This window comes from Lampris incognitus, chromosome 1 (assembly GCF_029633865.1).
Source record: "Lampris incognitus isolate fLamInc1 chromosome 1, fLamInc1.hap2, whole genome shotgun sequence".
Lineage (NCBI taxonomy): Eukaryota > Metazoa > Chordata > Actinopteri > Lampriformes > Lampridae > Lampris > Lampris incognitus.
In genome coordinates this window covers 102,393,387-102,419,915 of record NC_079211.1, presented here as the reverse complement: position 1 = coordinate 102,419,915, position 26,529 = coordinate 102,393,387, and the positions used below count along the sequence as shown (strand labels likewise).

The 26,529-nt window shown below is 47.2% G+C and overlaps 2 protein-coding genes across 2 annotated transcripts; both read right to left on the bottom strand.

Moving 5' to 3' along the window:
- Positions 1-3,906: 3,906 nt before the first annotated feature.
- Positions 3,907-7,581, bottom strand: zgc:112294 (transmembrane protein 17A). Its single transcript, XM_056278577.1, has 4 exons — positions 7,455-7,581; positions 6,369-6,475; positions 4,762-4,875; positions 3,907-4,227 (listed from the first exon to the last, which is right to left on the bottom strand). Exons 1-4 carry the CDS (start codon positions 7,579-7,581, stop codon positions 3,907-3,909), a joined length of 669 nt encoding a protein of 222 aa, XP_056134552.1.
- Positions 7,582-8,380: 799 nt separating this feature from the next.
- On the bottom strand, positions 8,381-11,756 carry selenoe (selenoprotein e). Its single transcript, XM_056294286.1, has 4 exons — positions 11,598-11,756; positions 10,968-11,044; positions 10,511-10,589; positions 8,381-8,729 (listed from the first exon to the last, which is right to left on the bottom strand). The coding sequence occupies exons 1-4, from the start codon at positions 11,703-11,705 to the stop codon at positions 8,586-8,588; spliced, it is 408 nt and encodes a 135-aa protein (XP_056150261.1). The 5' UTR covers positions 11,706-11,756; the 3' UTR covers positions 8,381-8,585.
- Between the last annotated feature and the right edge of the window lie 14,773 nt (positions 11,757-26,529).

Here is a 26,529-nt window from a genome sequence, read left to right as displayed (position 1 = left end):
GGTTTGTGCTCCTCAGGGGTGTGCAGGGCTGTTGCTCGGCAGGCTCCTGCCTCCCCCCCCCCCCGCCCTGAGGGCTCAGTGTTCCTCTGGAGTCACGGTGCTTTGGGCTCCAGCTGTTCTCTTGGTTGTGGGGTGTCTGCATGACTGCGGGGCCCGTGGGTGGCTGCAGGGCCTGTCTGCTGCTTGGCAGCACTATGATAAATCACGGATCTCAGACACAAGAATTTATCGGGATTAATCCCCTGCACTCACAGGTGGACACTTCACCTACCCTTAAGAGGGCACATCACATGCACATACACACCACTAGCATCTGCCTCACACACCCCCTGGAACACTGGCTGGCTATACAGGTTTAACAAAAACCGTGTGTTCCTGTCATCCCACAGATCACCCAAAGCATGAAGTTACTGTAAGTGGTCCTTAATCATTAGTGAAGATTGCCTTTGCAGGTGGAGAACCTGAACTCCAGTTGTAGATTAACTCTGTCAAGGACAGGTTGGCATCATACAAATTCCCTGTGTTGCATGCCAAGCCTGCCAACAGCACAGGTTTTTAAAAAAAAAAATAAAATAAAAATGCACATCACTCGGTTCAAGGCAGCAAGGAAGGATTTGAGCCTACAGTACATGAATCACAAGACCATCAAGTGTTTCCCAACCCTCTTTAATTGAGAGCCCTGGGAACAACCACCTCCCCCAACATGTGACAACCAACGCCGCCATGCACCTGGCTGTCACAGCGTGTCCTCAACGCTCCCAACTTCCTCTTGGATTACAACAACAATACAAGGCAGCCCTGTTTTCGCCGAAGCCCTTTACTGGTGCTGAAGTGACTCCTGTGGCCCGTGATGCGCCGATGCTGAGACCGACACGGGAGCAGAATGTGTGGCAGCCAGCCATCCCCGCTCTCGCCTATCTTCTCATTACGGCGGGCGCTCCTGCTTCATCATGCTTGTGTGTTGGTGTGAAGCTGAATTGGAAAAAAAAGTTTCAGTTTACGTGAGATAAAACACATTTTCAGCTCCCGGGATTATGGGGACAGGAATGGCTCCAGGCATTTTTGGCGGGACTCCCCCCCCCCCCCCCCCCAATATCACAGGATTAGATGACTGGTGTATCTATAGAGGGTATATATCTGGATGTTATCTCATCAGCACCCAGCCCTGATTAAGATGGGAACGACAGTCCTGCAAAACCCATCTGATAATGCTATGCTGACCAGTAGGGGGAATACGAGGTAAAAAAAAAAAAGAGCTTGCTCAGGAAGTTTCAAAAGCTGGTTTAAAAAAAAAAAAAGCACGAGGGAAACAATATGTTTGACGAGATAGAGGGCCCTCCGTCCCCCGACTATTCAGGGCTATTATTCGCTGCACTCCACAAATGAAAGGCAATTTGACGATGCGAAAGCTGCAAGCGGCTGCCTCAGATGCGGCCATTGAATCTCCAAGGAGAATTTCTGTAATAGCCCCCCCCCAACATACACACACACACCAGCATCTCTACCACCTGGCTAATCTTCTTCCTCTCCATGAGTTGAAACTTATCAAAACAGACCCCAGGAGACGGGAGTTTGCTCGGTGCCTAAACTCGCCGCAGCATAGAGACCTGGAAGGGCCATGCCTCCACACAGGCACCCATTTTAAAACAGGTAAGCCCGACAGTGACACGGCCATTTGTCTTTAGCAGTGAAATGGATGTGAAGGTTTTAGGCTACTGTTTGAGGGGCTTTGGGGGAGGAGGAGGGGTTGTTCTTATTATCGCAGAGGCGGTTGTTTTGTGGGTTTAAGTGAATAATTTGCTCATTTTCTTCACATCGACTCTTTTTCTAATTCTAGGCGTTTTCCTGTGTACAGTGTTGTTTATCGGATTTCACCGCATGCTGCTGCTGCTGCTGCGGGCCGAGGGGCCAAGCGCCGCTCCCCGTTTGTTGGTTGCATGGGGATGCTTTCAGCTCTAATTTTTTTTTCTCCCCCCCCCCCCACCTTTTTTTTTTCTCCCCAATTATACTTGGCCAATTACCCCACTCTTCCGAGCCGTCCCAGTCGCTGCTCCACCCCCTCTGCCGATCCGGGGAGGGCTGCAGACTACCACGTACCTCCTCCGATACATGTGGAGTCGCCAGCCACTTCTTTTCACCTGACAGTGAGGAGTTTCACCAGGGGGACGTAGCACGTGAGAGGATCACGGTATTCCCCCCCGGTCCCCCCTCCCCCCAGAACAGGCGCCCTGACTGACCAGAGGAGGTGCTAGTGCAGCGACCAGGACACATACCCCACATCCGGCTTCCCACCTGCAGACATGGCCATTTGTGTCTCTAGGGACGCCCGGCCAAGCCGGATGTAACACTTAGATTCGAACTGGTGATCCCCGTGCTGGTAGGCAACGGAGTAGACCGCCACGCCACCCAGACGCCCCTAATTTCCTTTTTCATTCTTCTTTTGACCAGCGCTTCATCCAAATAATTTCAATTTAGTTTCATCCCCTCTGACCACACTATTCAAGATACAAGAGAAGTTAATCATCCTTTAAAATTCCCATCATGCATCTCATGCTGCAGCCGCCTCTGCAACCTGTTTTATGAATGCAAAGAAGAAAATGGGGAAAGTTTCATCATAAAATCTGTCTGCGAAACTACAAGGCTTTTTGACCACTCCTGGCCCCTTCTGGCAGGTTAAAGGAGAACAAGATGTGAATCCCAAACAGTTGTCCCTCTGACGAGAAAATAACTCACCCTGCGTTTCCATTTAGGAGGAAAACAGCAGAGTGCCGAACACTTTAGCGGAGAAAGGTTACAGCAGCCACAGCCGAATCGAGAGCACATCAACAAAGAAAGCAGACACATGCAGGTAGCACATTTTTCCGCGGGATGACTCTGATAAGGGCATTTTTAGGCAACTGCATAACACATTAGGCTATAAAATCTACATTTATGGACAACCTAACCTTTATCCCTTTGCCAGCGGTCCTCCCTGATGAGGACACGTACTGCATTATAATCTATTCTCACTGAATTTTGCTGCACTGCTAAATCGTCTGTATCCCTCTTTTGGTGGCTGAGTGCCACTGTGTGGTCATAAATATTAAATACAATTCTGCTGCAGTCTCATTTTAGCACCTTTACCTTTAAAGAACAAGGGATTTAGTCAGTGCCTTCTAACTGAAATCAGAATAACACGATAGGAAAACAATATGGAAAACCGTTAGAACAGAAAAGTACTCATTCATTTATTTGCTATACCACCATAATCGGATTCAGAGTTGTTGGGAGGTCCCAGCTGGTACTGGGCTAAAGGCATGGGGACACCCCGGGGAGGGTGCCAGTCCGTCACAGGGCTCATACACATCATTACCACTGCATGGCTAAAAGTATGTGGACACCTGAACATCACACCCATAGGTGACTGCTCAAGATCACATTCCAAAAACATGGACGTTAATATGGAGTTGCCCCCCCCCCCTTGCTGCTATAACAGCCTCCAGTCTTCTGGGAAGGCTTTCCGCTTGATTTTGGAACATGGCTGTGGGGATTCGCTCCCATTCAGCCACAAGAACCTTAGTGAGGTCGGACACTGATGTTGGGGAGAAGGCCTGGCTCACAGTCGGCGTTCCAGTTCATCCCAAAGATGGGGGTTGGATGGGGTTGAGGTCAGGACTCTGTGCAGACCAGTCAAGTTCTTCCACACCAAACTCGGCAAACCGTGTCTTTATGGACCTCGCGGATTTGAGCAGGTGGAGGGTGAGCCAGGGACAGCAATACACACCAGTAGCAGTGGCATAACAATAAGCAGCACTAACCGATGGTTTCACCAGTTAGTCTTCTGTGGCAGCAGGATGTAAATTGTGACTGCATGACTGACCAAGTCAGCCATCACCAAGCGTTTCCTAACCGACGTTTCTTTGCTGGTTAATGGTCCATGTTATTAGTCTCTGGCATGGGTAACACGGTGCGGTGGTATGGCAGCCCGTAGACACAGCTCATGCCCGTGTGGTGGAGGGTCTCCACCTCACCGAACTGGCGCAGATGGAAAAGCACGGTGAGCTTCCGAGTCATGGTCCTGAGGGCCAGGAAGGCGGCGAGGATCTGGGCCAGCAGAAAGAGGAGGTAGATGGAGTGGACTACCCTCTCCAGGGGCAGGATGATGGTTCCCTCGTCCGTCAGGAAGAACAAGAGCACCGGCAGCTGGAACATGAAGGACAGCAGCCAGAATGCTGCTAGCTCTGGCACCTGATGAGGGGAGAGAGAGAGAGAGATGGAGTCATTGCACTTTGGAGAGTCAGCTCAGACAGAGCAGGCAGTTCCCAATGGTTCAGGCGTATCTACGACAACAATCCTACAGAAGCAAACACAAATACACTCTTCAACAGTACTGCACCCGCACATGCTGACACCAACACAAAGACCCGCTCGTAGCCCCTTCAACTACAAACACAAGCGTCAACACATGCACGCAGAGACACACACACCTAAACATGCACAGACGATCACACAGCAGCACACAGGAATGCAGGTCTACACACTAACACATCTGCTCACGCACACACACACACATGCACGTGCCTACACACCCACCCACGCAAAGCCGTGCACGTAAACACCAACACAGTCACAGACACAATCAAAGGAGAGCTTGCGGCAAGGCGTCGGCTGTTTGTCCGTGCAGACAGAGTCCTCAGACAGCCTCTTCCTGTGCCGGGTTGCTCAGCGGAGGGCCACACATCCGCCTCGTGCCTCACAGAGAGGACGTCGGGTTTCGGTTACCTTCTCTTTGAGGTTGCCGACGTAACCCAGATAAAGACGGACCACTTCGACCACTGTGAGGAGGATCATGCCGGTTACAAGGAGAGCCTGGTAGTATCCGGGCAGATAATAAAACTGGAGAGGAAAAGGACAATTATATGACCCCCTCCTCCCCCGGCTCAGTAAAAAAAAAAATTTGTGACCTACAATGGCCCTAATATGCTGTCGTACAATTGTGTGTCACAGTAAGATACAAAATGTTTTCCCCCTCTTTAAAAAGAAGGATGAACATTTGAGGTTTTTTCAGTTTGAATCGAGTCTTTACAGGGCATTTGTATTGTCCACTTGCAGTTACGTGCTCCAAGCATCTTTTCGTTTTTGCAGCTGTCAGCTTATATCGCTTTCGTTTCCCTTTAGACGTGTTTCTCTTATCTTTCTCTTTCGTGGTTGTTCTGAAAATCCTTCAGAAATCGCTGCCGAATGTTTTTTATTTTTTTTCCAACAATTTTTTTTTCAGGGAAAGTCAACTGATCACAACGAAGCGAGCGGCTCAACCAGATCAGCGGGTGGTTCAATGCCTTGCCCAGCGGCACCTCAGCAGTAGCTGTTGAAGAGAGGCAGAAGAGCTGCTCCTTCACTCTCTCCAGGTGTGTGTTTCTATTTGGTGGAGGTTTTCGAACCAGAGCCCGTCCAGGAATAAGCCCACGAGAGACCTTTTACAACAACTCTCCCAACTCTTACCATGATTTCAGTTCCAGCTCCCAACCTGATAGCAGTTTTCATACTGAAGTTTGATATGCTGGTCGTATGACACTTCAGACTGTTACGCTGACAGTTTGTGATTTCATTATGAGAAGGATGTAGTATAATATTTGAGTACAGTATAATAAGTTTTTTTTTTTAACTAAACCTTTATTTAACCAGGTGAGTCCCATTGAGATTATACCCAGATAGCAAAATTGCTGTGGCCCCGGACCCGTCCCACACCGAAACTTTCATCCGGCCCACATACCGAGTGGAATGATGGCACTTGGGCGGTCCGCTCCTGTTGGTTTTGGCCCAGATCTGGCAGGATCTGGGCCAGAACCAAGCCATAGCAATGCTGCATGTGCCACATATTTGCCAAAGGTGGCCCATATTTGTTTTGTGATATTTGGGCCATATTCACGACTTACCACTCGGGCCACTTCAGGGTCCCATCCAGATTTGCCGAGAGCACCGCATCTTTGCCAAAAAAGGCCCACATTTGAGTCGGCATATTGGGGCCATATTTGCTATTGTACATGTGGGCCACTTCAGGCTCATATCCATTTTGTCAGGGCCAGAAGAAGGCCATCAGTGCCGCATCATTGCCTGAAGTGGCCCACATCCGGATGCTGTCTGAGTAAGATCCCCTATCTTAAGATCTCTGAGTATGATGCTATACATATGATGTCTCCTACATTAAAAGGGTTCACATGTGAAAATGAAAAGTTCATTCCACAATGCTATATTCTTAAAGCTGCAAAACAAAAGCAGATTCAGTCGATAAAAGTAATATTTTTTTCCAACGATGGATATCCACTTCCTCCTCTTTTTTTTCTTCTTCACGTTTTCTATACAAAATCCTTCATGACCCTTCCACCAACCTTGACTTCCAGCATGGCCACAGCGGAGAACCACCAGCAGGGGAAGAAGAACATGTTGAAGTAGAGGAGCATCTGGAGAGGGAGGTGAGACACCAGCTCGTTCACCACTGAAACAGACGCGTCACAGCGATGCCGCTCAGTCACGTGTCGTGGAGGCTCGAGTCTGCGAGCGTTTCTGTACATTGTAATGAACCAGCACTACACCGGCTGGTTTTAAACATGAGCCAGCCATCACCTGACTGGCTGACGGTGTATGTTCACCAGTGAAACCAGTTGCTGGTGTTGAGTCGGTAAAAACAAGCCTGCATACGCGTGACTTGCCACAGAGTTAGGGGGTGGGGATACACACTAAATACAAACGAGTAGAAAGAAGGTAGTATATTGTGAATTAAATCATATCGAACACACACTCAGCTCCAATATGAGCACACTGCCAGTTGGTAAAGTGAACCAGAGGAGGTATTTAAAATTTTTTTTAGGAGGGGGGGGGATTTTTCCTCCTTTTTCTCCCCAATTGTACCCAGCCAATTACCCCACTCTTCCAAGCCATCCCGGTCATTGCTCCGGGGAGGGCTGCAGACTACCACATGCCTCCTCTGATACATGTGGATTCGCCAGCCACTTCTTTTCACCTGACAGTGAGGAGATTTGCTAGGGGGACGTAGCGCGTGGGAGGATCATGCTATCCCCCCTCCCCCCAACAGGCGCCCCGACTCACCAGAGTCGGGGCGCCTGGTCGCAAGTGCAGCAACCAAGACACATACCCACTTCCCACAGACACAGCCAATTGTGTCTGTAGGGATTCCCGACCAAGCCGGAGGTAACATGGGGATTCGAACTGGCGATCCCCGTGTTGGTAGGCAACGGAATAGACCACCACGCTACCTGGACGCCCCAGGTATTTGAAATTTTGACATATTTTTGACAGACAGACAGATAGATGGGTAGATATGCAGTATGTGTGATAGTGCATAGTAATGTATTGTGTACAATATGTGTGTCTAATGAATCTTGTACTATATCATAAAAGCAGTCAGTATATTTGCTTTGTTTCGGGACCACATGAGCAGACCAAACCAGACCCACCTGATCTGTCCTCCTGCTCTCTGGCGTGGTCGCTGTCTCCAGTCCTGTTGTTGGTGAACACAGAGCCTCCTACGTAGGCCAGGCCCATCCGCAGGTTCTGGGAGACGGGCGAGTAAAACACGGGCATCGCTGCTGTTGCCGAGTCCGATTCACTCTGCCACGGAGGCAGGGGGGCACAATGGCTGCCCCCCCCCGGGCTGTTTCCGTCTGTGAGTCTTCGACTAATCCTCGTTGTCTTCGGCTAAATGCACCAACAGATACACATACCCCACCTGGTGATGGACACACAGACAGACACACACAGACAAACAAACACTGGCAGGCAGAACTGCTAATCAGATTATACAGCAGAAGGCGGTTTGGGGATTAGACTCACACAGGGATTTGAAGTGGACAGCTACTTGTGCAGCCAGTCAGTGACCACTAGCAGTGCTCTGTGAATCACTGCTCCCCATTGCTGAGAAAGGCAAAGCAGTTCAAGTTGTGCAGACCTGAAAAAAGAGGCTGAAGTACAACTCGGTGCAATTATGATTATCAAAAGTGTCGATGTTGTAATGTATGTATGGAGTTATTCCCGGCTGGGCTGTGTGTGTGTGTGTGTGTGTGTGTGTGTGTGTGTGTGTGTGTGTGTGTGTGTGTGTGTGGTTGGCCTTGTGATGGCCTGGCGGCCTGTCCAGGGTGTCTCCCTGCCTGCCGCCCAATGACTGCTGGGATAGGCTCTCAGGTGACCCTAAAAGCAGGGTAAGCGGTTTGGGTGATGGATGGATGGGATGGAGTTATTCAGTCAATAGTTAATATACAGTTAGTGCTCCATTTTTGATTCAGTACATGTCAGAAATGTCTATCAATGTGGCCTCATTATGTTCTAGATATGTGTGTGTGTGTGGGGGGGGGGGTAAATAAGACATATTGCGCATATTGTTCCACCGAAATATTAACATTTATTACAACTTCTGTTTGAATTCAGCGCTTGATCAGAGTTACACTTGTAACAGCGGCGACCCCTTGCAGAGCTGCACCCCGGTCTGAGTCCTCGGACTGGGGCCTGGCTTGCTCGGCATCAGCCTTGGGGCCCCAGTCGTCATTATGAGACCGTGGGGGTGCAGCAGAGGGGCTGACCACTAGGTGTCCTCAGAGCTCGTCCCTGGGGGCGTGCAGGGGGAAATGCTTGAACTCCTCGGGAACCTCCTCCCCTTTCTGGGACCTCTTGTAGAAACCCAGTGAGTCCAGCAGGCTACTGATGTCCTCCGCCTTCATCTTCTTCACAGGAACCGTCTGACGACGCACACACACACACACACACACACACACACACACACACACAGGTTGAATCTTATTCTATGTTTTAGTAGTAGCAGTGGTAGTATTAGCAGTAGTAGTAGTAGTAATACCAGCAGTAATAGTAGTAGTAGTAGTAATAGTAGTGGTTGTAGGTAGTAGTATAAGTAATAATAGTAGTATCAGTAGGAGTAGTAGTAGTAGCAGTAGTAGTAGTAGTATCAGAAGTAGTAGTGGTAGTGGTAGTAGTATCAGTAGTAGTATCAGTAGTGGTAGTGGTAGTAGTATCAGTAGTAGTGGTAGGGGTAGTAGTATCAGTAGTAGTGGTAGTGGTAGTAGTATCAGTAGTAGTAGTAGCAGCAGTAGTAGTAGTATCAGTAGTAGTAGTAGTATCAGTAGTAGTATCAGTAGTAGTAGTAGTAGGTAGTAGTAGTCGCATCAATAGTAGTAGTAGCAGCAGCAGCAGCAGCAGTAGTAGTATCAATAGTAGCAGTTGTAGTAGTAGTAATAGTAGTAGTAGTAGTAGTAGCACGATTTCTTTATTTGGGTCCTCTAGTATAATAACAATAAGACAAAAGAACATGGGCATGTGCATGAAAATGAATAAATGATCATATAGCACCACGTAACACAAATACTGACCAAAGAGGTGCAACCTGAAGCCTTGGCTTATTACGCCTACCCTGCACGCAGTACACAATTACCCTCTCTCAATACACAACATATGCACTGAAGATACACAACCAAACCAAACGTGTCACACACGGCACACACAATAGTGATCATGTCTAATACACTTCTTCAAATCACTATCACAACTATTACCCCTTTAACTGATAGTCATGTATTTTGTGTGTGTTGTGTGTGTGTTGTGTGTGTGTGTGTGGGTTAATGTTGAGTCATGCCTAAAGAAGGACGTCAGCTCCAGACCTGGAAAAACAGGAGCCCATAAAAAATCCCCTTGTTGACTCCTGTAATGGCCCTGACTGTGGGAGCTAACTCATGCATGGTGAGGGTATAAACAACCCTGACCCGCTGCACTGGGGCCATTTATTTATTTATTTGAGATTTATTCACTAAATCAGAATAAAGTCACGCAACACGAACCATGTCCTATTTGATCTTATCATGAAAGTACAGCCCACACCACCGCGCATGTGTGTGTGTGTGTGTGTGTGTGTGTGTGTGTGCGTGCGTGCGTGCGTGCGTGCGTGCGTGCGTGTGTGTGCAGCTCCAGATAATATCCCTGTCTCCTTTTCCATTGCTTTTTCCACTCTGTCCTGCTCTTTCACACACCCTCTTCCTCACGCTCTCTCTCTCTCTCACTCTCTTCCTCCCTGGTTTTCTCACTGACCTCTCTCGCTCTCTCTCTCTCTCTCTCTCTCTCTCTCTCTCTCTCTCTCTCTCTCTCACTCTCTTCCTCCCTGGTTTTCTCACTGACCTCGCTCTCTCTCTCGCTCTCTCTCTCTCTCTCTCTCTCTCTCTCTCTCTCTCTCTCTCTCTCTCTCTCTCTCTCTCTCTCTCTCTCTCTCTCTCTCTCTCTCGCTCTCTCTCTCTCACTCTCTTCCTCCCTGGTTTTCTCACTGACCGCTCTCGCTCTCTCTCGCTCTCAGTAAACTGACATAGAACTGTGTCAACGTGTTCTGACAGAAAATCTGATATCAGACGCCGCGATCTTAAATCTCCCCCAGAACGAGCGTACTGTGACACCTCCCTCCTCCAGATAAGCCCCGGCTTCTAAGGGGATGAGTAAAAAAAAAAGTGCTGTCACATCTCACCTGAACGACCTCATCCTTCTCATTATAAAATATCAGACGGGGATTCTTTTCCTCCGATGAATCATATTCCAAGTTGTGGCTACAGAGGAAAGAGGGATCAAGGAAAAAAAACACACACACAAACACACACAAATACATACAAACACACACACACAGACAGAGCGAGGCAGTGCTGCAAAAAGTCAGCCACACTTGCACCCCCACCCGTCTTTAAACAAAATAAATTAAACATCACTCAACATCACTTTAACAGAGGCGTGCGGCTCCGAAGTGGTGTTTTGGAAACTTGCGGTGCTTTGACGTACAGCGAGCTGGCACAGGGCTTGGTGAGTCGCGGGGAAACTTTGGTTTTGTTTCTGAAGAGGGTCATGAGAAAATCTGAGGCATTTTTTTTTCCCCTGTGCGCCAGTATGTCATGGTTCAGCGAAACCTGGAGGAGCGCGGTACAGAAGGATACTATAATGCCCATCGCTCCATGAGGAAGTGATGGAGCTCGGGCAGCTTCTTTATGCTTCATCCAACCACGCTGGGAGCCTGCGGGCCGGAGACGACACACAGCTGTTAACAGTGGCATGACCGACGGCTTTCTGCACGGCTCTGAACGAGATTAAAAGTACCCGGACCGGGCCTTGTCTCTCGCATATCCTTCCCCAACCCCGCAGCACAAGGTCGACTCCTGATCTTAATTATTATCACGCTCGATTTCAAAACCGGAAACCACTTGCAAAGCCAAGCGAGTTTGCACACAGCCTGCAAGATATCTGCCTTGGTGGGGTGCTGACATAGAGACACTTGGGACGGGGTGAAACACTAAAGCAGCCTAGAATATCTGACCAGATAGTCTCAGAGGCGACAGGCCTACTGTTAGGTATCACAATCACCAGGCAGCCGTAATTCATCGGTAACTTGTGAAACCTCGACTGTCCTCCACAGCTGTCAGTATTTTCACAAGGAATGCTGCAATGTCTCCGTCCTAATTCTCACCCGTGTAATTGACACCATGTGCATTTATTTTAATTTGATTTTATAATGTACAATGATGTATACACAGTATATGCATGTGTAGGCCTAAACATACAGAACTTACCAGAAGTTTACCCCTGGCGATAACCGGCTTCTCCTCTACCGCCGCGTCGTTGCCGTTTTCTGAGCCCTGCACAGACAGGGCGAGAGTGAGCACCCAAAAGGCCCACATCTCCCAACGAATTTGAGTCTCTGGCTCGTTTTTTTTTTCCTCTCTTAAGTTATAGTCAAAAGTTTACTACCTGTGAGACCTTTTGGAGCCTTTGTCAAGGTGGACCATACCACGAGACCCTCCCTCGGAGGGGTCGGGTAATCTACCTGGAGGCATTTTCGAGCGCTTTGTTCTTCGCTTTCCTCTCAGAGCCTTTTTTTATAATCGGTGCAGTGTGCAGTTTGTTGGCAAAATGTTGTGTTAATGCTTTCTTTTCAACAGTCCTGGCAACTTTCGTTCCTTCAGAATCCAAATCCAGTCCTCCTGTGAAGGTTTATAGTTTCTCCCACATAATACTGTAATGGTAGTGGTCCACGCAAACCTTAGCACATCTGCGTTCTTATCACTTTTTCTCATGACCGTCAAGGCGTTGCATGGCAAGCGGGAGCAAATTACACTCCTTATGGTGCTGAAAGCCAAATTCTCACTAAATGGTGTCTGATAGTCATGGTGAAGCACTTGGGCAGTTATCAGTTCTCAGCAGTTAACATCATGGTTTTGCTGTTACAACACGAGGTTGACGGATGTAAGGTTATAAAGGACCACCGTAGTATGAGATCTGCCTAAGTAATGACATACTGCATTGATCACCTTTCTTTTTCTTTTTTTTAACACACCGAAAGAGCGTTAACAGCCATGGAGCCCTAGCTCAACCACCCCATTGTGTCCCACGTTGTGAACAGCGTGTATACTAGGTCACCACTAGAGGGCGGTATAACCCACATATACATTTCCTGGCGGATTGGCGGGTAAAATGTACTTCCAAATCCTGGCTACAGACAATTATGTTTCCAACAAAAATAAACCATTCCTGACTGGAATGCCGAAGCAAAACCATCCTTCTCTCTATCTTTTCCAGACACACAGCTTCTGAAGCCCCGAATGTGCTCAGCTTGTACACTTGAAGGTGATGTGTCAAATGGCAGTGAGGCAGTCCCCCATTTTAACAGGCTGTCCTCTGCCTTGGCAGCCATTGTAAATCTGCAAGCCTGTGCAGAACAGACTTCTCCATTTGGGAAAGAAAAAAAGTTTTACTTTTGTATGTTTGTCTTTGTTATAAAGTGCATGCCGTAGCGTAGGTTTGGCCTCCCAAAGCTACGATGTGAATACAATTGAATCTGTTGACCTTTTTCAAACACAAATTTATGAGAGTTTAGGTACAATAGATGACACAGAGAGAGAGAGAGAGAGAGAGAGAGAGAGAGAGAGAGAGAGAGAGAGAGGGAGAGAAAGGGAGAGAGAGGGAAAGGGGGGTTAAAGAAGGAATGCGGCAAATATGATGGTGTGTATGTGCGTGTGCGTGTGTGCACGGTGGTGGTGGTGGGGCTAACTGTACCCTGTGCTAGTTCTGTGGCTGTATGTTGCGGATGCACACCACACGCGTGTGCTGTCTATATGTTCCTGCTTATATTACACCATGTCTGAGCTGAACTATTATTAATCTGCTGACACAGTGGAAAAGCAGCCATACTTAACCAGAGCATTTCAAAATACAGACCTGACAAAACATCTATGTCTGTCTGTCTGTCTGTCTGTCTTTCTGTCTTTCTATCTATCTATCTATCTATCTATCTATCTATCTATCTATCTATCTATCTATCTATCTATCTATCTATCTATCTATCTATCTATCTATCTATCTATCTATCTATCTAGCTATATAAAAGAGGCATCACACAACAGCAATGCCCAGAGGCTGGTGGACCTAAGAGAAGACCACAGCAATATGCCAGAGCGAGAACCGGTTATCATCACAGTGGCTGACATCCAATGATGAGTCTCAAGCATGAAGCGCTGGACTGCACCAGGCCCTGACATGATTCACGCCGACTGGCTGAAGAAGCTAACAGCACTCCATGAATGCCTGGCGACAAAGCTGAACCAGCCGCTAACATCAGGGTCTCACCCTGACTGGCTAACACAGGGGAGAACAATATTGATCATGAAGGATCCCCACAAGGATACAACACCTGAAAACTACCAGCAAACCTCCCTCTCCACAACATGGGAGATCATGCCAGCTTAGCTGGCATGACATCCTAGCTGCTAAGCTGAAAGGGCACACGAGTCAATACATGAGTGAAACTCAGAAAGGGATGAGGAACAAAACCAGCGGGTCAAAGCATCAGCTACTGGTTGATGGAGCAGTCACCCAAGACTCTAAGACCAGACAGACCAACCTCAGCACAGCCTAGACTGACTACAAGAAAGCCTATGATTCAATGCGCCACACATTTATTGGAGTGCTTGGCACTATACAAACCCAACAGGACATTAATAGCCTTCATCAAGAACTCAATGTGGCAATGGAAAACAACACCAGAGGCCAACTCAAAGACAGTCACACAGCTAACCATCAAATGTGGCATATGTGACAATCTATCAAAAAGACGTGCATGTTAGGGTCAATACTCCTGTCTGTGTCCCTGACCAAGGCAGTGGAAAGAAGAACTGGACTTGGTCCCCGGGCAGTGCAGCTGCCCACTGCTCCTATACAATAGGATGGGTTGAATGCAGAGAACAAATTCATTGTAAGAATACAATTTATTATAAGAATACAACATTGGATAAAGGGGCTTTCATTTAATTTCATTCATATACCAAGGTGATGCACTATCCCCACTGTTGTTCTGCACAGGCAGAACAGCAGTGGGGATAGTGGATGACGTCAAGCTGTATGCCAGGAATGTACAAGACATTGACTTGCTGATCCACCTCACCAGGATCTACAGCTATGACATGTCATTCAGAATGGACAAGTGTGGTCAGATGAAGTAAAGGTGTCAAGGACAGAAGTGGTTGAATTACCAGATGGCAGGATAATAGACATACAGGACAGTTATGAGTACCTGGGTATTCCATAGGCCGCGGAACTGGTATGGCCAGTAGGGCCGTGGCCATACCTACTTTGGCGTGCATCAAACATAAACGTGTAAAAATTCAAATCGCAAATACGTTACATTCTTAATGTATTGCACTTTTGCGCGCTTCCCGGGCTAATTTCCACTCGCTGTAAGCCTACGTACAGTACGTAGCCTATCACAAGCAACAAACTCTGTTTCCTAATGAGTGATTGGTTATTTGTGTCACGTGAGCTTAGCGTCACACGGACGTGAATTTCACAGAACAAAATACCAGCGCTCTATGTAAGTAGACTAACCGCTAGTGTGTTCGCTAACTTTAAGCAATAGTAGCATTAAAATGAATGATGAAGCGTCGAACAATAACTGATTTCTTCGGGTCAAAGTTAACCAAGGTAGCTGAGACAACCACTGTTACTCCAGCCCACAATGAGCCCTCTGAGGAACCGGAAGTAGAATGTCTTAACTGTCGCTGCTCCAACTGGCCCCTCTGCCGCCGCTACCCTCAACGTTATGAGCCTATTGCCAGATGTACACAGGCTGCTGAAATTGGTTTATACAATTCCCGTGTCAACTGCCAGGGCCGAGAGGTCTTTCTCAACCCTTCGTCGTATGAAGACTTATCTAAGGTCAACAATGACTCAAAGGCGACTCAATGACTTGATGTGCAGCCACACACTCAGGGATGCTTTGGCCAATGTGGATGGTCTCGCCATTGCCAGTGACGTCATCCAGCACAACGAGAGACGGAGGAACTTCTTTGGGAACGTTTAAGACGGGGTGGTGAGCGTTGACATTTTTTAATCCTATGCAACTGGACTTCATGTGTCAAATGATTTATGCTTTCTAATCATACTGATTATACTATTTGATTGTGACCCAAGTGTAGGCTATAATCAGGACAAATAAAAACGGCAATAATAAATAATAATAAATAAAGTTATGCGTTACGAGTGTGGCTTGGGGGGGTGGGTGACATCACGTCATTCTTGGCCCTACCCATTCGAAATGCGTTCCGCGGCCTATGGGGTATTCCAAAGGCAAATGGAAACCACGAAGAGGCAGCAAGGAGGTCAGCTACAGCCAAGCAATACAATATATGGGTGGCATGGTGGCCGAGTGGTTAGTGCTGTCACCTCACAGCAAGAAGGTCCTGGTTTCGAACCCCGGGATCGTCCAATCTTGGGGGTCACCCCAGGTCGTCCTCTTTGTGGAGTTTGCATGTTCTCCCCTTGTCTGCAGTGGGTTTTCTCCGGGTGCTCCAGTTTCTCCCACCATCCAAAAGACATGCATGTTAGGGTTAATACTCCTGTCTGTGCCCTGACCAAGACATGGCAAGACGAACTGGAGTTGGTCCTTGGGCGCTGCACAGCACCTGCCCACTGCTCCTAGCTACACAGCTAGGATGGGTTAAATGCACAGCAGACTTTCCCCATGGAGATTAAAGTATAGCAAAATCAAATCAAATCTAACACCTCCGGAGAGTGAGGCAGGTCCTAAGGAAACGGCGTAAGGGGAAAAATAACATCCAAACCATCAACATATATGCCCTACCAGTCATCGGATATCCAGCTGAAATGACAAGCTGGCCAAAGGAGGAGGTAAAGGCCACAGATATCAGGACATGCAAACTCCTCACAATGCATGGAGGGTTCCATTCAAAGTCCAGCAGCCTGAGACTGTATGACAAGTGAAAAGATGGGGGCCGAGTGTTAGTGAGTGTAAGAGCCACTATCCAGGATGAAACAAGGAACATCTATGAGTACATCAGGAAGAAGGCCCATCAGGATGAACTGCTGAGTGAGTACCTCAGGCAGCAGAAGACAGAGAGTGGGGAGGAAGCAGAAGAGGAGTTATCATGGAAGACTAAGCACCACCATGGGATCTACTATTGATGGATAGAAGATGTGGCTGATATCGAGAAATCCTACCAGTGGCTAGAAAAGGCTGGACTGAAGGACAGCACAGAGACTGAATCATAGCAGCACAAGAACCGGCACTCAGCACCAGATCAGTTGAGGCAGGGTTCTACCGCACCAGACAAGACCCAAGATGCAGCTGTGCAAAGACGCCCCTGAGACAGTCTAACACTTAGTAGCAGGGTGTAAAATGCTAGCTGGGAAAGCATACACTGAAAGGCATAATCAAATGGGAGATACCGCCAAAGGTGGTTGAGAATGGCAGAGCTAAGATCCTGTGGGACTTCAAGTTTGAGACTGACAAGCAGGTGCTGGCTAACCAACCAGACATTGTGGTGGTCAACAAGGAACACAATACAGCTGTAGGGATCGATGTAGCAATCCCAAGCGACGGCAACAACAGGGAGAAAGGGCACGAGAAACCAGAGAAATGCCAAGGGCTGAAGGAAGAACTAGATCAGATATGGAAGGTGAAATCCACAGTAGTGCCAGTGGTAATAGGAGCACTGGGGGCTGTGACCCCCCAAACTGGGAGAGTGGCTCCAGCAGATCCCAGGAAGAGCGTGGTCCTAGGAACAGCTAAGATACGGTGCAGAACCCTCAAACTCCCAGGCCTCTGGTAGAGGACCTGAGCTTTAAACAAACACCACCCCAAAAAAAAGGGTGAGAGGGAGATTTTTTTTTTACATATACATATGTAAATGTATATGTATACATATACATGCATACTCTAAATTCAGTAGGCTAGTCCCAAACAGCAAATCTTAGAGCTGGCATGAAGTCAAACAGTAAAACACCTTATCGTATTCTGGCCCATTTCCCCTTTTCCTGTCTACTGATGGTATACATAATATTCGTTCATTCATGCAGACTCCCATCGTGCCGTTTAAACTGTACATATAATGAAGCAATAAGCCCACTTCCTTCCTACCCCAGCTCAAAGGGGGGAAGGCCTATACGACCCCTCATCCGACCATCAACCTTTTCTGTCTGTCTGTCTGTCTGTCTGTCTGTCTGTCTGTCTGTCCGTCCGTCCGTCCGTCCGTCCGTCCGTCTGTCTGTCTCTTTCTCTCAGCCTTACCAACCCTCTGCCACTCGTCTTACCTCACACTTAGCAGTCAGAGGTTATTACAGAGGCACACACACTTCCTGTCCCACAAAGCCGGCGGATGCTCCTTCCCAAACAGCGGTGTGCGGGTGTGTGTGTGTGTGTGTGTTGGATCCTGTCTGTCTGGACCCTCAGGGCTACAGGGGGAGTCCTGCTGCCTGTCTGCCTGCTGCAGTAAACTCTAGCCATAAAGAAGAAGAGATGTCGTGTGGGAGGAAGTTGGGGGTAGGGGCTGAGTTTGGGGGGGGGGGTGACATGAGGGCTGCATTCTGTTTCCAACCAATGTTCAGGAGTCCGCTAACATAAATACTAATGAATCTACTGTACATTATGTGGACTCATTTTCTATACGTTCCTCCCCTGCAGGGACGAACGTATAGAAATGCACCCTTCCATCCATCCATTAGCTGAACGGCTTATCCTGCTCTCAGGGTCGTGAGGATGCAGCCTATCCCAGCAGTCATTGGGCTTGCAATATTCTCATGTGTGCACAGAAACACTTGTATCACCTTTTTTTCCCCCCAATTTGCAAACACGTCAGATAACACTTCTTGCGTACAAAGACTTCTATTGGCGTTTTTATCTGCTATTTGAAAATTGCAACCTCAACAAGAGAGACCTCAAATTCCCTAAACCGCTTTTACTCGCCTTTCCTTTTTTCTTGAATATCTTACTTTGGTTATGTTGTGTTATGTCTCATGTGATATATATATATATATATATATATATATATATATATATATATATATATATATATATATATATATATATATATATATATATACACTACCGTTCAAAAGTTTGGGATCACCCAAACAATTTTGTGTTTTCCATGAAAAGTCACACTTATTCACCACCATATGTTGTGAAATGAATAGAAAATAGAGTCAAGACATTGACAAGGTTAGAAATAATGATTTGTATTTGAAATAAGATTTTTTTTACATCAAACTTTGCTTTCGTCAAAGAATCCTCCATTTGCAATCAATTACAGCATTGCAGACCTTTGGCATTCTAGCTGTTAATTTGTTGAGGTAATCTGGAGAAATTGCACCCCACGCTTCCAGAAGCAGCTCCCACAAGTTGGATTGGTTGGATGGGCACTTCTTTGAGCAGATTGAGTTTCTGGAGCATCACATTTGTGGGGTCAATTAAACGCTCAAAATGGCCAGAAAAAGAGAACTTTCATCTGAAACTCGACAGTCTATTCTTGTTCTTAGAAATGAAGGCTATTCCATGCGAGAAATTGCTAAGAAATTGAAGATTTCCTACACCGGTGTGTACTACTCCCTTCAGAGGACAGCACAAACAGGCTCTAACCAGAGTAGAAAAAGAAGTGGGAGGCCGCGTTGCACAACTGAGCAAGAAGATAAGTACATTAGAGTCTCTAGTTTGAGAAACAGACGCCTCACAGGTCCCCAACTGGCATCTTCATTAAATAGTACCTGTTAGAGCCTGTTTGTGCTGTCCTCTGAAGGGAGTAGTACACACCGGTGTAGGAAATCTTCAATTTCTTAGCAATTTCTCGCATGGAATAGCCTTCATTTCTAAGAACAAGAATAGACTGTCGAGTTTCAGATGAAAGTTCTCTTTTTCTGGCCATTTTGAGCGTTTAATTGACCCCACAAATGTGATGCTCCAGAAACTCAATCTGCTCAAAGAAGTGCCCATCCAACCAATCCAACTTGTGGGAGCTGCTTCTGGAAGCGTGGGGTGCAATTTCTCCAGATTACCTCAACAAATTAACAGCTAGAATGCCAAAGGTCTGCAATGCTGTAATTGATTGCAAATGGAGGATTCTTTGACGAAAGCAAAGTTTGATGTAAAAAAAATCTTATTTCAAATACAAATCATTATTTCTAACCTTGTCAATGTCTTGACTCTATTTTCTATTCATTTCACAACATATGGTGGTGAATAAGTGTGACTTTTCATGGAAAACACGAAATTGTTTGGGTGATCCCAAACTTTTGAACGGTAGTGTGTATATATATATATATATATATATATATATATATATATATATATATATATATATATATATATATATATATATATATATATATATATATAAAAACCAAATACATTTTGTTCTATGTACAAAGTTCTGATTTGGATTCTATGAATAATCACCATTAAATCTTTATTTTTTCCCTCAGGGCAACTTAACCTGTAGCTCTCAAACAATACTCATATCAACCGCATATCCAAATCTCTTTTTTTATCTAGACCATACAGCAAAGGATGCAGCGTTGCAATGGATGAGCGGGGGGAGGAGAGCCTATTTGTGTGTGGGACAAATAACAACTGAAATACTGGATCCCAACTTGTGACACATTTGTGACAGAACGTGAGTAAGAATGAAGAGGAAAATGCCTTTTAAGACTAACGGTGTGTGTGTAATCACTTCATAGAGTCACCTACAATATGGGGGATTTAGCACACGTCTACCAGGTTATGCTCATGACCTTCATCTCATAGATTCATCTTCATATGCAAAAGTGTTGTTGTGACAACAAAAGAAGAAGAAGAAATAAATTGGGTTTTGTTTGTTGGACCAGCTATGATGACTGATGTGTACGCATGTCTGGTACTGTAGTACCCAACAATACACACAGCAACCCCACAGTGATGTGCTATATGTATGCCAGGGCTATATGTCTTCAGGACTTGAAACGTCACCAAAGACTCACACACACACAAAACAATACAGCTGCGACAACTTATTGGCACTTTACCGCATCCGCACAAAATGTAGGTCAAACAGGAAACGGCTACGAGGCAGCGTGTGTGTGTGTGTGTGTGTGTGTGTGTGTGTGTGTGTGTGTGTGTGTGTGTGTGTGTGTGTGTGTGTGTGTTTACATATTTCGATGGAAGTGCATGATAAGGGAATAGGTAGGCTTGGCAGTGACATCATGGCAGATGATGGAGAGGGGAGTGATTTGCAGTGATGGATGTCCAGTCGCTGACCACATCAGAGGAGCCAGGAGGCAAACAGACGGCCACCGCGGCTCCCCCTCCCTCCAACCTCAGCCCGGGTAATCAGAAACACATGCTTCCCCATAATGGCTCCAGTGTTGTCCTGTACAGCAGGACATGGCTGAGTGGAGGGTAGTACACGCGCGCACACACACACACACACACACACACACACACACACACACACACACACACACACACACACACTCATGCACACCCCACGTGTTAAAAGTTGCAGAGACTGTGAAGACGTGCATGAAGTCTCGTGCATGCGCCGAGGCAGCACCTTTTTCCTCTGCAGTTCAGACGTTTGTTATGAGAGCCAGGAACTCTGCTGCTTTTTTTGGGGTGGGGGTGGGGGACGGGGGGGTGTCTTGTATTGTCTCACTGCATTAGCCACAGATAACGAGGGTGTGAAGGATCACGACCCCGGCCCCATATAGTCACAGGTCACACAGATCACAGATGTGATAAATCTAACTGTGGATTAGTTCAAGGTGGGGTTGTGTGTGTGTGGGAGGATTGGGGGGGGGGCGAGAAGGGGGGAGGGGGGCGCTTAGAATGCCCACCAGCTATAGACTCTTAAGACTGCATCGTCATGTGTTTACGTGCCTTATCTTGGCATGGGCGAGGAGTGAAAGTAAGCCTCCCAAACAACAAGGCTGCTGAAAACGTGCGTCGCTCACAGATATCACACACACTGGGGCCCGGTTCTGGAAAAACACAAAACCCCGGGATTGTTTTCCTCAAGTTTGGAAGAGACATAAGTCTTCAGTCTTGTGATCTTTTTCCATCCATTTTTTTTTAATTCTCCATCCCAATATCTGGCGTGAAGCAGCGTAGGCCCTATATGTAACCTACGTTTTCCTACCACCCCGCTGCAGGTTGGGCCGGGGGTGGGGGGGGGGTTTGATCGGCCCCTGAAATCAATTGAAAACTGACACCTGAAGTCTGAAGTCCCAGTTTTCAGCACAGATAGCGGATGGATGGATGGGTGTAGGAGGAAAGGTGTGGGGGGGGGGGCTGCTGAACAAGGAGAAAGAGGAAAGAGGGATCACAGACAGACAGCAGTGAAGGAGAGAGAGAGAGAGATCAGACATTGGTCTAAGAAAGAATGAAAGGAAGAAGGACGAGATAGAAAGAGAGAAAGAGAGAAAGACAGGAAAAGGAAAGCGTCTGAATCAGAGTGATCTGCTTTCTATTAGCCTCCCAAATCCTCTCCCCTAATACACTGGCTCCATAGAATTATGCTGACAAAGTGGGAAAAATCCAGGGCAATTTGAAGTCCCAGACAACTGTTTGCACACCCCTTCATCTCAGAAAAGAAAAAGAAAAAAGAGAAGAAAAGAAAGAAAACTGGCTGCGTGTGGAGAGTGACTGCGGTTTAATTATTTTTTCGGCATTTCGTCCCCATCTATAGCTCCGTGCTGTTTAAAACAAGGCACGACGATCGCTGATCGGCGTGCGTCTCGCCGCCGGTTACCGCTCGAGGACGACTCCTCGAGCCGGGCACCGGCGGAGTCACGCGACGTGGGCATCCGAACCGGGCGGCGGCTGCTCGACGCGGCGTAATTGGCCGACACGCGTCTCACGAAGAGGTCCGGCAGAAGACAACCCGGAACCGAGACCAGCGCCGTGAGGGGAGTCCGCCGCTCCGAGGCGCACGCTGTTTAGCGGAGCAGCTATTCTGACCTAGTTACAGCACGTTAGCGGCTGGTCTGAGCGGCTATTTGGGAGGTCAGGCTGCCCGTTGCGGTTGCGCTGTGACCGTCGCGCTAGCAAGGGTCTATTTTCGTTTGCGCCTCTGCGAGAGCTTTTTTGGGGGGGGGGGCTGTTGCAGAGACGGTCTTAAATCACAGAGCGAATAGATGTCACTGGGAATCTATAAACATATATGTGATGCTGGTGCTATTTCCCTCTTCTGGTTGCACGCTGACCTCAGTGCTTGGCGGTTTTGGCCCAGCCAAAGCGCCAGTTTCATTTCCAGTAAATGTCATTTCATCGCTGCAGCGTTTCCACAGGGCTCCGAAACAGCGTTTAACGTGTAAGCAGCACTGCAATTAGACAGTGTAACTCGCAGACTGCGCGTCGACAAGAATAAGAGACAAAAACAGCCCCTCCAGATCCCGGTCTTGGCCCCTGTCTCATGCAGCGAATTAACAATGGGAAATGACTGCGCATTAGGAAATCACACCAACAGAAGAAAAGAAAAGAGAAAACAGCCAAAAAACCCCATTCTCCGCAGTTGTGTTAAATGAGTTAAAAGTGGCTTTTTTCTTCTTCTTCTTCTTCTTCGCGGGACTTTGCAGAGTTGAGCGTTTCTCGTCATCCAGAAATGTAATTTTAAGACTAGGATTTGCAACGAGGTATGGGGCCTTGTGCGTCCCGCTTTCTGCAAGTGAGAGAGGTCGGATCAACATTTTGATTTACGAGCCTTCGGCTAACCCAAACCCAAACCCTAACCTTGGCCTTGACCCAAACCCCACTTCTAACATCAATCTGGTGTGATAGATGATGTGATAGCTCAGCGACATCATGTCAAATGTTGATCTGATAATACGTCTCGTTTGCAGAACCTAGCTGGGAGGGTCGCGGAGACGCCGCTGCGGGGAAACGGGCCCTCTGTGGCGACATGAAATGTGGCCTTTTTGTTTTCCCCGAGCACATCAGTACACGGCTACTTCATTTACCCGTTTCTAGACGTCGTCTTCCCTCAAGTTAAGTGGAGCCGGTTTGCCGTTTGGTAGACGCCATCTGACACGAGAACACCACGGCAAGCTAAGCGAAGTTCACCCACAGGCCCCGAGTTTACAAGAGCGCCGAAAAATTGCTCGTCTCCAGCCGCAGCAAAATTAATATTTTCAACCCCTTTCAAGTGTAACACTACTCCACTTTCTTTCTGCTTTGCATTGCAGAAAATATTTGTCTTTTTTTCCCCCTCACTCATAAATTTCTTTTCTTCCTCTCCTCGCAGGGGCTGAAATGGCTACCAGATGTGGCTCCAATCTGTTCTCGTTGCCGTGGCAACGCTGGGATCGGAATAGGCTCTCTGGGTCCAGGGCTTTTGGCTGACTCATAGGGGGCTGAGTTTTAAAGCCTCGCTGTTTCTATAGACTTGGCACCATATGGGCGTCGTAGCTCCAAGTCATGTTTAAACTGGCAGCAGACATGTCATTGAACCTTCTTCCCCCAGCCCGAACCCTGACGTTTTGACCACCCTACGAGTTACCCCGGATAGTCACTCCTTTGTGTTCTATTATTTCTTTGTTCTTGCTTTTTTTTCTCTCTCTCTTCCAAAAAAAAAAATTTTGGTTCACACGTCAACATTCGATGCAGCATCAATAAAGTGAGCCGATGGGGCTCTTTGCAACAGGGAGGAGATGAAAACAGCGGCCGTCCGTCGTAATTATACGGCGACTTGTCCTGGGTCAATACGTTGCGATGCCAGCAGGCATCCGAATCAATCGTGCGAGGGCAGAAGAAAACAGTTTGGGCCCAAACGTTGCATTCTGGCAATACACGACGTGCATTCCTCGGCTGTGTCATCCTCGTGGAATGCTGCGGATGAAACACCGCCGAACACGTGTCCTGTGCTTAACCGAGAAGCCTCTCCAATCTGAGAGCTTGGGACAGGCAGGGAGAGAGACACGAGTGATAAATGTCTCTTTCCTCCACTGCTGAGGTGGTACAGAGAGAGGGCAGATCTTGAGGGACAGATGCTTGCAGAGGGGACGTTTTCAATGACCGTGCAATTCTTTGCAATGGTGAAAGTGTGCAGTTTGAGGCGACGGCCTGTTTACAGGCCAGTGGGTTATGGTGGCCGTGTTGTGTCATTTGTTGATGGATAAACACATGCTCTATATGCCTGTGCCTTAGGTGGCAGACTGCAAGGATGCCACAAGTCACTCAAAATGTGTCGGGGGAGGGGGGGGGGGTCGTCTGGGAGCTGATTATTGCAGAGAGGTCAAAGTTGTGTTCAGCGTAACATCTGGACTGTGTTCCTCTGCTCACGGCTCTTGTTGTACTTGATACACATATGCCCATGTGCAGTATGCACACACATAGAGGCATGCTTACATGCTTACGTGTTCCTGTGCGCGCACACACACACACACACACACACACACACACACACACACACACACACACACACACACACACACACAAACACTCACGCAGACACACAGAATGTGGATCACTGTCACCAAAAAAGGGCTCAAAACAGACCCTTGGCCTTCTGGTCCTAATTACCAAACACATGACTTCACCATGCATGCATGCATCCATCCATCCATCCATCCATCCATCCACTTCCGTTGCCTCATACTCTGCAACTGGCTTTACATTCTCCTCTTCTCTCGTCCCGCAGAGGATAAATACACAGCACGTGATATATCAACTCAAGGTTCCTTAACACAGAGTTTGCCCTGTTTTTCTCCATGAAAGGAGCTCTTGTCCCCCCCCCCCCCCAATGCTTGAGGAGCTGAATTGAAAGTCTCCTGATTCTCCTTCCGGCGCTTTGATGAGCGAGTCGGGTCGCACCTGCTCAGTGGGACTCGTGTCTCGTCCCTGACACTCAGGAGTCAGTATCCAGGAGTCACAGGACATGGTCGAACATCAATCACAATTAGAATAAATCTGCTTGAATAACAGTTGGAGTCGGCTATGCTACAGCACCCAGCGAATTCAATTCCTTTTGCCTTTTAAATTCCCCTTTTCAACCAGATCCTTTTGTGGATCTGCTTGACTTCAGACGGGAATAGTCTGCTGAGAAGAGGCTCGGCTGATATAGGGAAGAAGGATTTTTTTCCCCCCAGGATGTCCTCGTGGTTTGACCAGTAAAAGTGCAAATGTGTACCAGGCTGTCTTTATGTCTTTGGTCCAAATCTGTCCCGAGAACTGTGTTGCACATCATCTCCTCCTGTCACTTTTTACTGTGCTACTGAATGAAGCAGTTTCCTCCGGGTGCTCTGGTTTCCTCCCACAGTCCAAAGACATGCAGGTCAGGTGAATCGGCCGTACTAAATTGTCCCTAGGTGTGAATGTGTGTGCGTGTGTGGGCCCTGTGGTGGCCTGGCGGCCTGTCCAGGGTGTCTCCCCGCCTGCCGCCCAATGACTGCTGGGATAGGCTCCAGCATCCCGTGACCCTGAGAGCAGGATAAGTGGTTTGGACACCGGATGGATGGATGAATGAAGCAGAAAATGTCTAAACACACCCTAGCTAGGGGTACTGACTCGACGGGGTGTAAATGACGTGATGGGTGCTGCCGTGGTAAAACGATCAAGTGAGCACTTTTACATCTTTCTTTCAGTACAGCTACATGTATCACTTTTTATTTCAAAGAATTAAAAGAAAAAAACAAAAAAAACAAAAACAAAACACCAACTTAACGACACGTACACAAATGAAAGTAGCAAATCCACAACAGAAAAAAAAAATATATATATATATACCGTACAGTTGCTAATGTTTTTGCAGCGTTTCAAGGCCCCTCTTTACAAAATATGCACTGCAAGCCTATAGAAACAGGCATGGGCCAGTCAGACATAAAGAGATATGTTTCTTGTCACTTTATATTCACACAAAGTTATGATTTCAGGTATATGCAGTATTTTCAACAGTGGTAGTAGTAGTACTGTACAATCCTTTTGGTATGTGTTCTCTTTCCTATGGGAAGCGACGATTACTACTGGAGGGAATGACAAGTATATAGATTTCCTGTGTAGCTATTAATGCCATATAATTACACTCTGCGTCATGCAGTTAAGTGTTACACAAACAATAACATCAACAGAGAACAATTACAGAGCCAATGTAAACTGAACAGGAGGGAAGTACTCATAGGTTAGGTTCGTAGCCCAAAATAAGCAACATGGATAAAAAAAAAAAACATACGAAATAAAACCAAAACAAACAA

Excerpts from the sequence above, each read along its gene's own strand:
- zgc:112294 (XM_056278577.1), bottom strand. The coding sequence starts at position 7,581 with ATGCCCGTGTTTTACTCGCCCGTCTCCCAGAACCTGCGGATGGGCCTG. Across the intron at positions 4,876-6,368 it reads TGGCCATGCTGGAAGTCAAG|TTTTATTATCTGCCCGGATA; the intron begins GTTGGTGGAAGG and ends TTTCCTCTCCAG. Across the intron at positions 4,228-4,761 it reads TCGGCAACCTCAAAGAGAAG|GTGCCAGAGCTAGCAGCATT; the intron begins GTAACCGAAACC and ends TCCCCTCATCAG.